The 14,731-nt window shown below is 34.0% G+C and overlaps 1 protein-coding gene across 1 annotated transcript in view; it reads right to left on the bottom strand.

Annotated features, from left to right (window-relative positions):
* The window catches only part of Tecrl (trans-2,3-enoyl-CoA reductase like), an 82,401-nt gene that overhangs the window by 15,130 nt on the left and 52,540 nt on the right, over positions 1–14,731 (bottom strand). Inside the window, exons 4-6 of the mRNA XM_052199318.1 lie at positions 14,148–14,251; positions 7,523–7,638; positions 1,209–1,314 (exon numbers count right to left, since the gene is read on the bottom strand). Of these exons, the coding sequence (XP_052055278.1) occupies positions 1,209–1,314; positions 7,523–7,638; positions 14,148–14,251 (326 nt within the window). The remainder of the gene's footprint in view (positions 1–1,208; positions 1,315–7,522; positions 7,639–14,147; positions 14,252–14,731) is intronic.

Raw genomic sequence — 14,731 nt, 5'->3', positions numbered from 1 at the left:
AAAGAAATCATCTATAGGAAAGTATTGACACTACATAGAATAATGTCAACATAATCATTATTAGTAATAGATGCTGATTTATTATTGAAGACAGGGTCAGACTTGATCATAGAGGCTAAAGAACATTAGCCTGTTTCAAACATTGCACTGTTTCAAATTGGTAGTTCGAAGAAGTGGTTCTCTAAGCATTCTAGAATTCATTATGGCTTTTTTATAGATATTTGTGCAGAGAAAAATTTGTGTTAAGAGCATGCTATGTTACTTATAATTCAAATAAAAGATAAATTACATTGATTTTTAATTGAAAACTCGTATTGTAGAGTTTACTAATTTACAATTTCAGTGCAGTGTTTGGAAGCTTTCTTGAATTTTTTTGGTAGCTTCTTGACCTGTGCTATCTTTAGATTCTCACCTTTTTCTCATGGCAGATTCAAGCATCACACTGGAAGCTATGATAACCACAAAATACTATGTGGCTTTCTGCCATTTCAAGTGGGTTTAAGAAATCTGAATCAATGCTCAAGTGAATAAATTTCCATGCATGATCTACTTTATAACCTATGTTCTCAGAGAGTTTATTAACTATGATTAAGTCACCAAAAACAAAGAATATGGTTGATATATACATACAAATATATACACATGTGCATATGTATGTACCTATGCATGTAAATAAGTATATATATAGATAGATATAGATATATACTGTATATATAGGCACATGTGTATGAATATATATTTTTCACAAGTGAGGAATGAAAGTTTAGTTTTAAGAACAGAGAATATCATATAGATGATGGATCTGCTTTTTATTTTTTCAAACTGACAAAAGCTAGAGTAGAGGTAACCAAAATTGAGAATGCCTCTATAAGATTTGTAGGTAGGTAAGCCTTTGTGATAGCTCCTTGATTAATCACTGAGGTGCAGGAGCTCAGGGTTTATGGGTCATGGCTCTCCTGTGAATGTGGTCCTGGTGTGCATAAGAAAGCCTTGGCTTCCTTCAGTGAGATACTTAACAACAGAAGGAAAATATAAATCTTTACTGCCCTGGTTGCTTTTGGTCATCACGGTTCTTTGTTGCTCTCTTTCTCTCTCTCCTCTCTCCTTTTTCTTTCTTCACAGCTACCCAAACCATACCTAAGCCAATGATGCAATGTAAATTATAGTTTGAAATATAAGTTAAACCCACAATGCATCTTAATTCTCACCTTTATCAAGTTTTTCATAGGACTATGTCCTGAAGAAACTTTGTGAACAAATAAGGTTTCCAGAAGGTGTCGGATATAGTGGATACAATGACAGAAGCAAGCCAAGCTGGAAAATCAACAAATTAGTAAACAATTAACTGATTTCCCAGAACCCACCTTCCCATATTATGTGATTTTTAAATGTTATTTAGTTTTTTTAGTTTTCTGACAGGCATATATTATATACTGAGCACACGGTCCCCTCTATTTTCTTGCTCTGCTCTGCCACAGTAAATTCCTGGGCCCTGCAGTATTACTTATGCTTTCATGTCATATACATACACATACACGTACATGTACACGTACACATATACATATATGTGTGTGTATGTGCATATCTATTACAAATCGTGACACATCTTAGCAAATATTTTAATTTGTAAAGTATATCAGAATGTCTTGTTAGAAAAAATATTATTTAATGCTACTTAGCCATGTGTTTTTTTTAATTTTTTCTAAACAATTAAAATTTTATTTAATATCAAAAATAGCTAATACAAATGTATCAAAGTCGCTTCTGATGATACCAGAAATATCACATAATATCAACCATGAAGTTTTCTCATATCCCTATGCCTCAGGAAGTGGCATAAATATAATAATTAACAATGTGTTCATAAGAAATTGCCTGGAGATTGAAGCGGATAATGAACAAGTTTAAAAATAACCAATGCCTATGTTGAGAGTAGTTGACACGTTGCAACATTCAAAATTACTTTTAATTGTCTGCTTTTCCTTTTGCCAGTACTATTATATTGAGAGAGTTTGAATTTCATCTTCTAGGCTATCTTACTGCAGCCCGTATTTGATAGGGTCTGACTACCTGACATTGCCACATTTGTCTCTTCACATACTTATTCCCCTTTATTTATGGCTCCTAATCTTGCCATTTTTATATAACTCTTATTTCAAAAGTCTCCTAATCTTGCCATTTTTATATAACTCTTATTTCAAAAGTCTTTTAGGATGGCCAATTTCTTTGGACAGACTTTTCATTAACACATTTAACTATTTTAGTGTAAGTGGAATCCCTCCATTATATCACTCCTGGACATATACCCAGAGGATTCTCCAGAATGTAATAAGGACACATGCTCCACTATGTTCATAGCAGCCCTATTTAAAATAAACAGAAGCTGGAAAGAACCTAGATATCCCTCAGTGGAGGAATGGATACAGAAAATGTGGTATATTTACACTATGGAATACTACTCAGCTATTAAAAACAATGAATTCATGAAATTCTTAGGCAAGAATTAAGTGGAACTGGAAAATATCATCCTAAGTGATGTAACCCAATCACAAAAGAACATGCATGTTATGCACTGACTGATAAGTGGATATTAGCCCAGAAACCCAGAGTACCCAAGACAAAATTCACATATCAAATGATGCCAAGAAAAAGGAAGGAGGGGGCCCCTGGTCCTGGAAAGACTCAATGCACCAGTATAGGGGAATACCAGAACGGGGAAGCAGGAGGAGGTTGATTAGGGAACAGGGGGAGGGGAGAGGGCTTATGAGACTTTCAGGGAGGGGGGAACCAGGAAAGGGGAAATCATTTGAAATGTAAATAAAGAATATAGCTAATAAAAAAAGAAATGTAAAATAGTTAAAAACCTATATTTTCCTTAAAGAATTTGATGTATATTTTGCCTTGAAGAAGGTTTTCAGTTTCACAAGGTCTAATGTATCAATTATTGATCTTAAAGCCTGAACCACTGTTGTTCTGTTCAGGAAATTTCTTCCTATGCCAATCAATGAGTTTGAGGTTCTTTTCTACCTTCTCTTCTATTAGACTCTGGTATTCTGTTGAGGTCTTTCACCCACTCAGACATAATCTTGGCGCAAGGTGATAAGTGTAGATCTGTTTTCATTCTCCTACATACAGATCAGCACCATTTACTGAAGATGCTTTCTTATTTTCTGCTTTATGTTTTTGGCTTTTTTTGTCAAAGATAAAGTGACCATAGGTTTGTAGGTTTACTTCTGGGTCTTTGATTATATTCCATTGAACAAGCTGTCTTTCTACCAATACCATTTGGTCTTCATAACTATTGCTCGATAGTACAGCTTGAGGTCAGGCGTGGTGATTCCCCCAGAAGTTCTTTTTGTTGAGAAATTTATTTTTGTCTATCCTTTGTTTTTTGTTTTTCCATATGAAGTTGATAATTATTATTTCCACGTTTCTTAAGAATTATATTGGAATTTTGATGCTTTTGATAAGCAATTGCTTTTGATAAGATGGCTATTTTCACTATGTAAATTCTGCCAATCCATGAGCATGGCAGATCTGTCTATCTTCTGAGGTCTTCAATTTCTTTTTTCAGAGATTTGAAGTTCTTGTTTTAGAAAACTTTCAATTGCTTGGCAAGAGTTACAACAAGACATTTTATACTATTTGTGGCTATTGTGAATAGTTTTCTTTCCCGAATTTTTTCAGCCTGTTTATCATTTATATAAAAGAAGTCAATTTATTTATTTGTATTCATTAATGCAAAGTAACCTTACTCCTGGGAAACTACAAACAATTCAAATCAGAGCTGTCCTCTGTTGATCAGCTGTTTATTGCCACATTGATTTTATTGTTGATTTCCAATTATTCTGAGGTCTGCTATTTAATTTGTTCTCAGAAGTAAAGTCAATTATAAGATAAGAAATCAAACAATCAACTTTATAATAATGTTAAAAGTAAAAATAATTTTTTAAAAAAACTTAAATATACTAAAGAAAGTTTAAGCACCAAAAAACCCACCACATTGCTGAAGGTGTTTATCACCTATAGAAACTCTCTAATGGAATTTCGTGGGTTGCTTATCATAATATTATACCATCTGGAAATAGTGAAACTTTGACTTCTTCTTTTCCAATTCGTATCCTCTTAATCTACATTTGTTGTATGATTGCTCTAGCTAGAGGGTTATTATCCATAATATATAAGAAAATCAAGAAGTTAAGCTCCAAAAAGCCACAAAAACACCATTAACAAAGGGGTACAGAGCTAAGCAAAGAATTGAAAAAAGAAGAATCTCGAATGGCCAAGAAACATTGGAAGAAATGTTCAATGTCTTTAATCATCAGGGAAATGCAAAACAAAACAACCCTGAGAATCTACCCCACACCAGTCAGAATGGCAAAGATCAAAAACTCAGGTGACATCAGATCCTGGTGAGGCTGTAGAGAAAATGGAACACTCTTCCAGTGCTGGTGAGATAGCAAACTGGAACAACCACTCTTGAAATCAATCGGGCAATTTGTCAGAAATTGGAAATAGTTCTACCTGAAGAACCAGCTATACCACTCTTGGGCATAAAGCACTTAATCCTGGACAGACTTGAGGCCCCTGAGAAAAGAGAGGCTGTGGGGGCTGGGGAGCACCCTCTAGGCAGTAATGCGGAGGAGGAATATAATGAGGAACTGTGGGAAGGGGACTGAGAAGGCTCAACAACTGGATTTTAAATAAAGTAATGCTAAAATATATTTCAAATAAAAATGGATCAAAGATAATATACTTTAAGCAGTTCAGTATAGTAAAAATTTAAACATACCACTTATTTTATTTAATAGAAAACATTTAGTTTTTCATAGCAAGAGCTTATTTCATTTAACTGTTTACTACACTGGGTATAGTAGTGACAGTAAAGAAAATAAAATATTCAGTAATCACCACATACTGCTAAGCACTGGTTTACAATACCAGGTAAAATTCCCTATTATTGGATGGGCCTTCAGTCCAATGAGGGGCGTCTTGGTAATCACCAAGATGTAAAGGTTACACCCTTGAGGATATTTTGCTAAGCTGATCTTTTCAGTGATTTGTAAATTTTACATCTAGGTAAACTACTGATTTCTCTTCTCGGTAGGCAGCATCCATCTGACCTTATATTACTATGATAACTGGTCCTCAGGGAAAGTTTTCCAGGGAAGCTCCAACTAGACTTCTCCAAGGGGTATGTCCAATGTCTGTGGCACATTCCATAAAACAGCCTTAATTCAAGTTCTTTGAAGTGTCCAAAAGCAATCATGATAACCTATATTAATGTTGTAGTTTCCTTACTTCTGATCAGCAATTTGACATAAGTATGTTATTCATCTTTACTGGTACCATTTTGAGATTGAAAACCTTGGAATCTTGCACAGAGTTTTCATAAATCTCTGACAGACACTCAAGGCTAATTTTTTTAAAAGGACTCATATTACTACAATGGAAATTAAGCATAACATATTTGGTGCTTTGGAAAACATGTGGTACAGATGGACTTGTTACTAATATGTTATCAAACATGCTGTTTGTGGTTGAGTGTAGCAATTGCTGTCAATCAGTTCATTTGTAACTAAAATGGTTCATATTCCAATTTGTGCTGGATATTCAATATATGCTAGAATTCATTCTTAAAATCCAAGTGTTGTTGTGTCCTCCTTTCAAGGTCCTAAACTTTTGCTCTAACCTAATCAGATGTTACATTTAATTGGACAAAAATGAAAAGGTTTATATTTCAAAGCTTCCATTACAAGACTCTCATTACCAAGAATCAATTTCCTGTTGTCCCTTTGTGAAGGGCTACGGTAACCATTCCTATGTACCTACAGTGTACTAAACAGCTTCATAGCACAGATCTCTATCATATGAACAGTTACCAAACTGACTAGTCACAATCTAACTCACTAAATTCCCAAAGCAAAATAAATATGTGTGCAATGAAAGTTCACCGAGCTCACCTATCAAACCATTCAAATTATTTCAATGATTATATTTGTATAAACTATGTCATATCAACAACATATTGCTTCTATTTCTGGAGTTAAATTTACAGAAAAAAAATATCAAAATGATCACAGAAACATAGTATAAAATAAGAAACTGTTTCAAAGCCAAACTAGTAAGGTTTATGAAAGTAAATGGAATGGCTACTCTGAGAAAGCAATATTGACAATATTGATATCATGCTTAAAATCTAGATAATCGAGGGGAAGCTATGAGAATAGGAATGCCGTGGTTTAACATCTTGTGTGAACTAATGCAGTGGGGAGTCAGGGCAAGAATTTTAATGAGATACAAACCTAAAGATGGGATTTGTTATCTACAACAGCATCCACAGGACTTCAATGTCCTTTCTTGATTCATTTGAGATACTTAAACACTTTTTTATACTTGATCTTAACCAAACACTTTTTTATACTTGATCTTAACCAAAGGCCTAGAAGCTGATGTGTAACATCATTAATGCTGGCTATCAGCAGCAGTATCTTGGTCATAGTTGCTGAGATCAATCCAGGGCCTCTCAGAATGGTGATCAGCACACAGACACAGTAGCTTGTCATCCTGCATGGTATAGGGTATGGTTTCCCAGTCCTGTTTCTGAAGCTTCTCCACACAGGGATGATGGAAAACTTGACCAAGACAGTAGCCCCTCAGATGGCAGTGACTATCTGCCGTTCTTGGACCACTTATAACGAAGACAAAAATGGCTGTTGTAGTCTCCAGTAGCATCAGAAGCCTTGAACCTGGTCCTCTGGCCAGCTCAACTAGTCTTCCGCACTGGCATAAATATTTTTAAGGATGATTCCAGGAAAGTGTCAATAATCTTGGATCCCTCAAGATGAATGGAGAACATGTAGATCTTCCCTAGGGATTTGACTTTCACGTCCCTGAAGAGGTGGCCCAGCGTGGTCACAGGAATTAACTCCTTGTCTTTATCCTTACCTCCAAGAGCCCCTCAGCTTTGACATTGATCACTAAAACTGCAGAATCCTCCAAGAGAGGCACAGAAACTCTTGAGTCTGCTTGCCCTCCCAATGCACTAATTATCCAAATTGGTTGTTTTCCAGGAAGAATATTGTTTTGTTATTGAGACAAGGTCCTCTGTTTAGCCTTGGCTGTGCTGATACTTATATAGATCAGGCTGTCCATAAACTCACAGTACTGGGATTAATGTTTTTCTCCTCTTTTCAAGGCTCTTCAACTCCATTTTATAAAATCTATATGACTTATAAATAGTATACTATGAACCTAGAATGTTTAGATTTCCCTGTGCTATGCTGTAGGGCTCAAATCTTCCTAATATTAGGACGTGGTCTGACTCAGCCATGCATGTAATCAGAAAGTGAATGAATACCTGATCCCTTGTACAGTGATAAGACCTAAGATGCACTGGACCAAAAGTTAGATGTACTGTAACTCCTGATGCGCTTAACTGAAAATGTAATTATATAGAAGTAGTCTCTTCTTTATTAGGTCTATACCTGCCACCCATATGTCTCCCATGTGTGTCACTTACTGTACCACAGGGTGTCGGGGCCATCTAGAGCTCTCCTTGACATCGTATATGTATGAGGTCCTCAGGTAAAACAGAAGGTATATTAGAAGAGGCCCTGAGTACTCAGCCAAAAAGACCTGAAAATAGAAAGGAGATTTGGATTATAAAATATTTTTATAAATATTTTAAGATTCACATGCGTTTATGAGCATCGATCAAGTAAATGATCTGGTGAAATATTAATATATTACTGACTTTTTAAAAACAGCTACTGCTGCAAATAAATTTTGCTCAGAGGAATCCACATAGAGCTAAGAAAAAATGGATAATGTAGACATAATTTTAAACATGATTTAAAACAGCCATTTTATTGTAATGAAATTGCAAGTGAAAACATCCAAAATTAGATGAATGTGGCTCCGTACATGTTCATTTGCCCAGTACCGAACTCTGTGCGTCTCCACGCGCTTCTGTATCATTGCACTAGTCACTATAAAGCAGTAAGTTTCACTTAAAGTTCCACATTGTCACTTTTAGGCACTTATCCATCAAACACACACACACACACACACACACACACACACACACACACACATTGAAACTAGAAGAGTAATAGTGTTTTGTCCTCTGATTTTGAATTTAGTTACAAATAGTGCAAAAATATCCTGTCTGTTAAGCAAATGCATTTAACTGTGTTTAGTTTTGCCCCATCCAATCTACATTACATATGAACTGCCCCATTCACTGAAAAGAGGGTGGTGAAAGCATCTATTTTTCCTTTTTGTTGCATCCGTTCCCTCCCTCCTTTACGTATTTCATTTATGAAATCAACTAACTTTACCATCATTAAAAACAAAACAGTAAGCCTTGTCTAATTGAAATGTTATACCTTACAATGCTTTTAAGTTTCAACTACCCATAATCTGCATTGATTTGGAATGAGTCTTAATGAAGAGATTTTCTATATTATATTATTCTGTTGGCATGGCTGTTGAGGATTATCTTATTTAAATTAGTTGATCTAGATGGACTTTCCTTCAGTCTCTGCTCTGAAGGAAAGCCATCCAGAGACTTCCCTATTTAAGGATCCATCCCATAGGCAGAAACCAACTCAGACACTATCGTGGATGTCAGGAACTGCTTGCCGACAGGAGCCAGTTATAGCTGTTTCCTGAGAGGCTCGGGTAGAGCCTTTCAGATACAGCAAGCACTTCAATGGAGCAGTTAGGGGAAGGGCTGAAGGAGCTGAAGGGGTTTGGAACTCCATAGTAAGAACAACATTATCAACCAACCAGACACACGTGAGCTCCCAAGGACTAAATCACCAACCAAAGAATACACGTGGAGGGAACCATTGCTCCAGCTGAATATGTAGCAAAGGATGGCCCTGCCCGGCATTAAAGCGAGGTGAGACCATTGGTACTGTGAAGGTCTGATGCCCCAGCGAACAGGAATGCTAGGGTGTGGGAGTAGCTGTGTGGCTGTGGGAACACCCTTGTGGGGGACGGGGGTTGGATGGGGAGATTTTGGAGAGGAAACCAGGAACAAGGATAACATTTGAAATTTAAATATTGAAAATAACCAATAAAAAAGAAAAAAAGAATTTGTCTAGAAAAGCCCAGCCTACAGTGTACAATACTGAACCTGAATCAAGGGGCTCATGAGTTAGGGCCAGCCTAGGTTACAGAATAATATTAAGTACTTACATGAGTATATTATTACATAGGTGTATAAATATGTATTATAGATAAACATATATCTAGGTTTAGAGAATGGAATATGTAATATAATTATACACTTATACATATATTTTGTGGTTTTAGTTATAATTCTGAATATGGAAATGCATATAGCATAAGCAAAAAAGATCAGCAGTAAGAACAACTGTAAAACACATGATTATTTTTCTAAAATAAATTCCCCATAATAATTTTTATTAATTTATAGATTATGATGTGTCTCCTTATTGAAATGGGGACATAATTCTACTTAGCATGCTGGCTCTCATTTCTACGTCAGCATTCAGGAGGATGGGCCATGAAAATTGCCATGAGTTTGAAGCCAGTGTGAGATCCTATTTAAGAAAGAAATGTGGAGAGAGATAGGGAGAAAAAGAGAGAGAGAAAGAGAGAGAGACAGACAGAGACAGAGACAGAGACAGAGACAGAAAGGGGGATGAATATAGAAATAGACACTGAAATTATTAACTATTGTGAATGTCCCACAATATGTTTCAGATATTTTCTAATAATAAGACTCTTAGCTTTTTATTTAAAAAATGTTTTAAATGTTTATTTCAATGCCATCTGATTTAACAAACTCAAATTTTAGCAAATTCTATATGATATATCCAGTATGAAAAAGGTTGTGAATAATAGTGAAATTTGATGAAAAGCCACCATAATTTAAGCTAATAAAGCTTTATCAGATATTATGAATGTGGTTCCTCAGAATCAGAGGAAATTAAACTATGCTTTTTTTTCTCTTTGTCATCTCTTAAATAAAATTCAGCATGGTGTGCTCACAGATATGAATACAATATAAATGCCAATATTTTATCACCAATATTTCATATGCTGAAACCTAACAGCTCAAATGGGAACGAGATGTGAATTGTAAATATTGAATAAACTAGAGAATGGCATCAACTTTTGAACAGTGTCTCAAAATATTCATTTGAGGGCAAATAAAAGAAAAGATAAAAGATACTTTATTAAACTGAAAAAGGTATCAAAATTGTTTTATGATAAAAAAGCAAGGACTGCATAGATATATTACTGTGGTAGCTTACAGAAAGGAATGTGTGCTCTGGTGAAAAATAAAAAGAGACCAGACAGAGGGTTATGCATGCAGAATCTACGCAAGTGATAAATACTCACAAAGTCTGGAAACTCCATTGCAAACAGTAAGGACTTGATTTTATTTTGGAGTCACAAATTAGACTTAAATTCTAATTCATATATTGTACATTTTGTTAATTTCTTTTTCTTTCAGGATTCTTCATGTTACACATATGAAATAGTTTTTCTTTCTTTCTTTTTTTCTTTTTGAAGTTGGATTTCTTTAAGTAGAAAATGGAAGTTCTTTTGAGCCTTTGGAATTTGTATGGCATCTTCATCTTGGAGAATTGTTTTCATTTCGTATCTGTAGAATATTGAATCTAGAACCCCATATTACTACAATCCGCACAGCTAAGTTCCATATTAAAAAAACTTTCTAGTATCTGCATAGAAATCAAACACTTTCTCTACACTCTGGCATCTGGGTTATTTATATTAGGTGATCAATCTATTAGCTGATCAAAATATTAGGTATACAATCTTTATGTCATAGGAATCCTTGCGTTTTCTATTCTTTAAAAAGAGAAAGAAAACACATTTGTATATGTTTAGGGTGATACAGCCATGTTAATTCTTGCTAGAGAGTATAAAGTTGATAGATGTTTGAATGTGTGGATTGAGTACCAGCAAGTATGCAAGAGCACGTGACAGAGATAATATTTCCAGGGGAAAAAAACAAACTAAAAATCATCAGTTATAAATTAGGGAGGTTTTTGGGGGGTTTAAACTTTCTTTAGTATATTTAAGTTTTTTTAAATTATCTTTAATTTTAACATTATTATAAAGTTGATAATTTGATTTCTTATCCGATATTTGACTTTATTTCTGAGAACAAATTAAATAGCAGACCTCAGAATAATTGGAAATCAACAACAAAATCACTGTGGCAATAAACAGCTGATCAACAGAGGACAGCTGTGATTTGAATTGTTTGTAGTTTCCCAGGAGTAAGATTACTTTGCATTAGTGAATATCATTTACTATGGTATCATATTCGACAAGTACTGCTTTCTTTTCTTTGTTTTAAGTTTAACTCTCATGTGAATAATCTACTATGTAATCATCCACATGTACTAAGCAATTCCAACAAATCAAAATAATGAATTAAAAGCAAAAAACTAATCAAAGCACTGTTTTTAGATACTTTCAGGTATGCGAAGCTCTTGAGTCATTACAAACTTATGTGAATTTGTTATGTTGTTATTGTTGTTGCAAAAATATTCTCTGGATAAGAGATTGATTATGGCTATGAAACTCTGAAGATCATAAAAAATAACAACAGCACAAATTTTCAACCTCTTTGAAATGCATATTTAAAACCATTAATGATATCTATAAAGACTGAATATAAATAAAAATATGATGATTGGATATTAGCCATAAAGTACAGAATATCCATGATATAACCAAAAGACCCCAAAGACCTATGAGGTTTAACAGGAAGGATGGCCCATGTGAGGCTGCTTCAATCTCGCTTAGAAGAAAGAACAAAATACTCAGGAAGGAACTGTGTGAATATTTAAAAAAAATAAGAGTGTGCCAAATAATTAATTATATATACATATAATAGCACCCAATAACAAATCATTGAAGACCATCAGATTTCCAGTGACATTTCATTACAGATATGTAATATAAGTTGATAACAATTAAATAAAACCTCGTATTCATCAGGTAATTCACAAGGGACAAGACTTAAAGAAAAGTAAATATTTTCTCCAAACGTATGTCAATGCATATAAAGCAATCTCTAAATATAAGAAAAAAAGATTGCATAAGAAAAGATCAGTTGTTTTGACCCCTCAGAAGTAGTATGACCAAGTAGCAACTTCATGGTGACTAATTTTGTATCTTGAATTGTGTAGCCCAATCTAGAATATATGCTAGACATAAATGGCTTAGATCTATGAATACATACACACAGAGAGATGAAGGCAAAAATGATGAAAATTAGTATTTTTAGATAACAATGTTTGCATTTGAATTTTTCTAAAATAAGTATAATTCTCTAGTACAGTTATCAAATAATTCTCCTTTACTGCTTCTGCTCTTCATTGCTTATCCAGCTAGTGCAGCTGGAGGCTTCTAATGAACTCATGGCTGATGTCTCTTACCTTGACACAATCCCTAAGAAAACATACTATTCATCATAATTTTGCTCAAAGAATCATAGAATGCTTGACTCTTTCTAGGCGAGATCTGCCTATCTGAAATATCTTTAACTAAGCCCGCGAAAGCTCCATATAAAATATTTTATTTTTTACAAATGCATCCATCAGTAGTGTCACCTTAGCATTCCTATGTTTCAGAAGAATTAATATTATTTTAAATTCATTTTTTAGTCTAGCAATTTAGTACTCAAAATCTCCAGAGTGTTTGGAAACTAAAACAAATTTATAATACCAAAGACCCCACTCTAATAACCACACTATAAAGGACCTCATTACTAAATATGGAAAGGGAATATATTTTAAAATTAACCTGGAAAGGTAATAGATAAATCAATCTAAATATAAACATATGACTTAGAGAAGGTTTTAACATAACTGAACATGCATGTTTATTACTTTTTAAAAATACTCATTTGTTAATTTAATGTCTATGGGCGTTTTTTCTACATGCATGTCTTTACAGCATAGGCATACAGTGCCTGTAAAGACCCGAAGAAGGTCATGGGTGTGAGAATAATGAGAAGTCAGGTGGGTTCTGAGAATTGAACCAGGAGTCTCTGCCAGCTTTTAGTGCTGAGCTGTCTCTCCAGTCCCCATATTTATCAATTTTAGAATTGATTGTATAAGGAAACTGCTCAAAACATAATGAATGATTAAACTATTTTAATGCCAAAAAAGCAAAATCCATTTGAATGAAAAAAAACTGGAAATAAAAACAGAAATATATACATTATATTGTAACACAAACCAAAATGTTCATTTTTTAAGAGAATATATAAACGATGCCTACTGTGAAATAAAAGCAATGATGAGAAGGCTGCATTCTCTGCTTATCATTGCAAGGATTGCTTATCACCTTTGTTTTTCTTTACACTAAGAGATCTATGGAGTTTACTCTTGGCTGCTGAAACTTTTCTATTAATTGCATCGATCATAAGTAGTTCGATCTCTTGAAGTGGTTGCAAGAACTTTTCCTTTTCATTTCCTTTGGTGTAGTACTCCTGTTTCTATAATTAACTTCAGAGGTAGCAATTTTAAGAACTACAATTGTTACCCCCCCAAAAAAGAGAAGTCAAGAGAATGTACCCATAAGTCCAAAGTTAGAGCAATACCACTCTATAAAATAAAATTCCCCCTTTTCAGTAGAATGATATGAACAAAATTGCTTTCTTTCTTTATACCACAAAACCTAGTATTTCAATAAAACTTTGTCCAATGATTTTTTTGGTATAACTATAGTAGAGTTTTACATATCCATGAGGAAGTTCATTTGAAATATGGTGTTCTTAAATGACATATGTGTATGTCATTAATTATTTATTTTAGACCCCTTTTATAGCTCTTTATAAAATCTTCACAAAGTTCCTTCCTGAGTATATTATTGAAATGAATTTCTTCTCATTATGCAAAAATGTCTTTAGTTCGAGTGCAGAAGAATTTAACAACATATCCTAAAAGGCACATTTGCAGTTTTGAATTTCAATATAAATGTATTTGGCAAAAAAACAGTCAGGCTAATTTACCTGTGTAGAGCACTGGGTTCAATTTCTATCACTTAAAAAAAATAAAGCCTAAAATATAAACAAGATATTTAAAACAATGGATTACAGTTCTAAAACTCCAACAGACACTTACTGTGGTCCACCCGACTTGTTGACCCAAATCTGTAAAATAGAGTGTGATAATTGAAGAAGCTGCGACACTTTGGACTGTGACGTAGTCCTTCAAATATGGGCCACCTAAAAGTAAAGGCAATGAGGAAGTAAAATTTAAATATCATTACATGACACAATGACAAAGAGTTTCTTAATATGAAACAGGTAACTACTTAGAATTAGTTTTAAGCAGTCATTGCATTATATATCAACTCATTTTTTTTGCTAGCTTATTATATAACAACAAGGAATGAACATGACCTGGAAAGCAATTTAAAATCAAAATAGTCAATATTACTATGATAGTCATACCTAAGATCATAGATGTTTGTAAGATCAAAAATTTGGATGTTTTTGTGCCTTTTTTGGATTTGTATGTTTATTGTCTTCTTTAAAGGGGAAATACATTTGTATTCTTCTATTATCTTTGAAAACTTACAGCAATAAAACATTGGAACATTTGTTGTTAATACAATCTCACCAGTAGTACATTCTGGAGAGAAAACAGATACATAATAAATCATATCAATACCTCTCTCTCCCTCTCCCTCTCCCTCTCTCCTC

Source organism: Apodemus sylvaticus, chromosome 11 (genome assembly GCF_947179515.1).
Source record: "Apodemus sylvaticus chromosome 11, mApoSyl1.1, whole genome shotgun sequence".
NCBI classification, from domain to species: Eukaryota; Metazoa; Chordata; class Mammalia; order Rodentia; family Muridae; genus Apodemus; species Apodemus sylvaticus.
The sequence above is the reverse complement of the archived record's forward strand: the minus strand, read 5'-3'. Positions and strand labels throughout refer to the sequence as shown.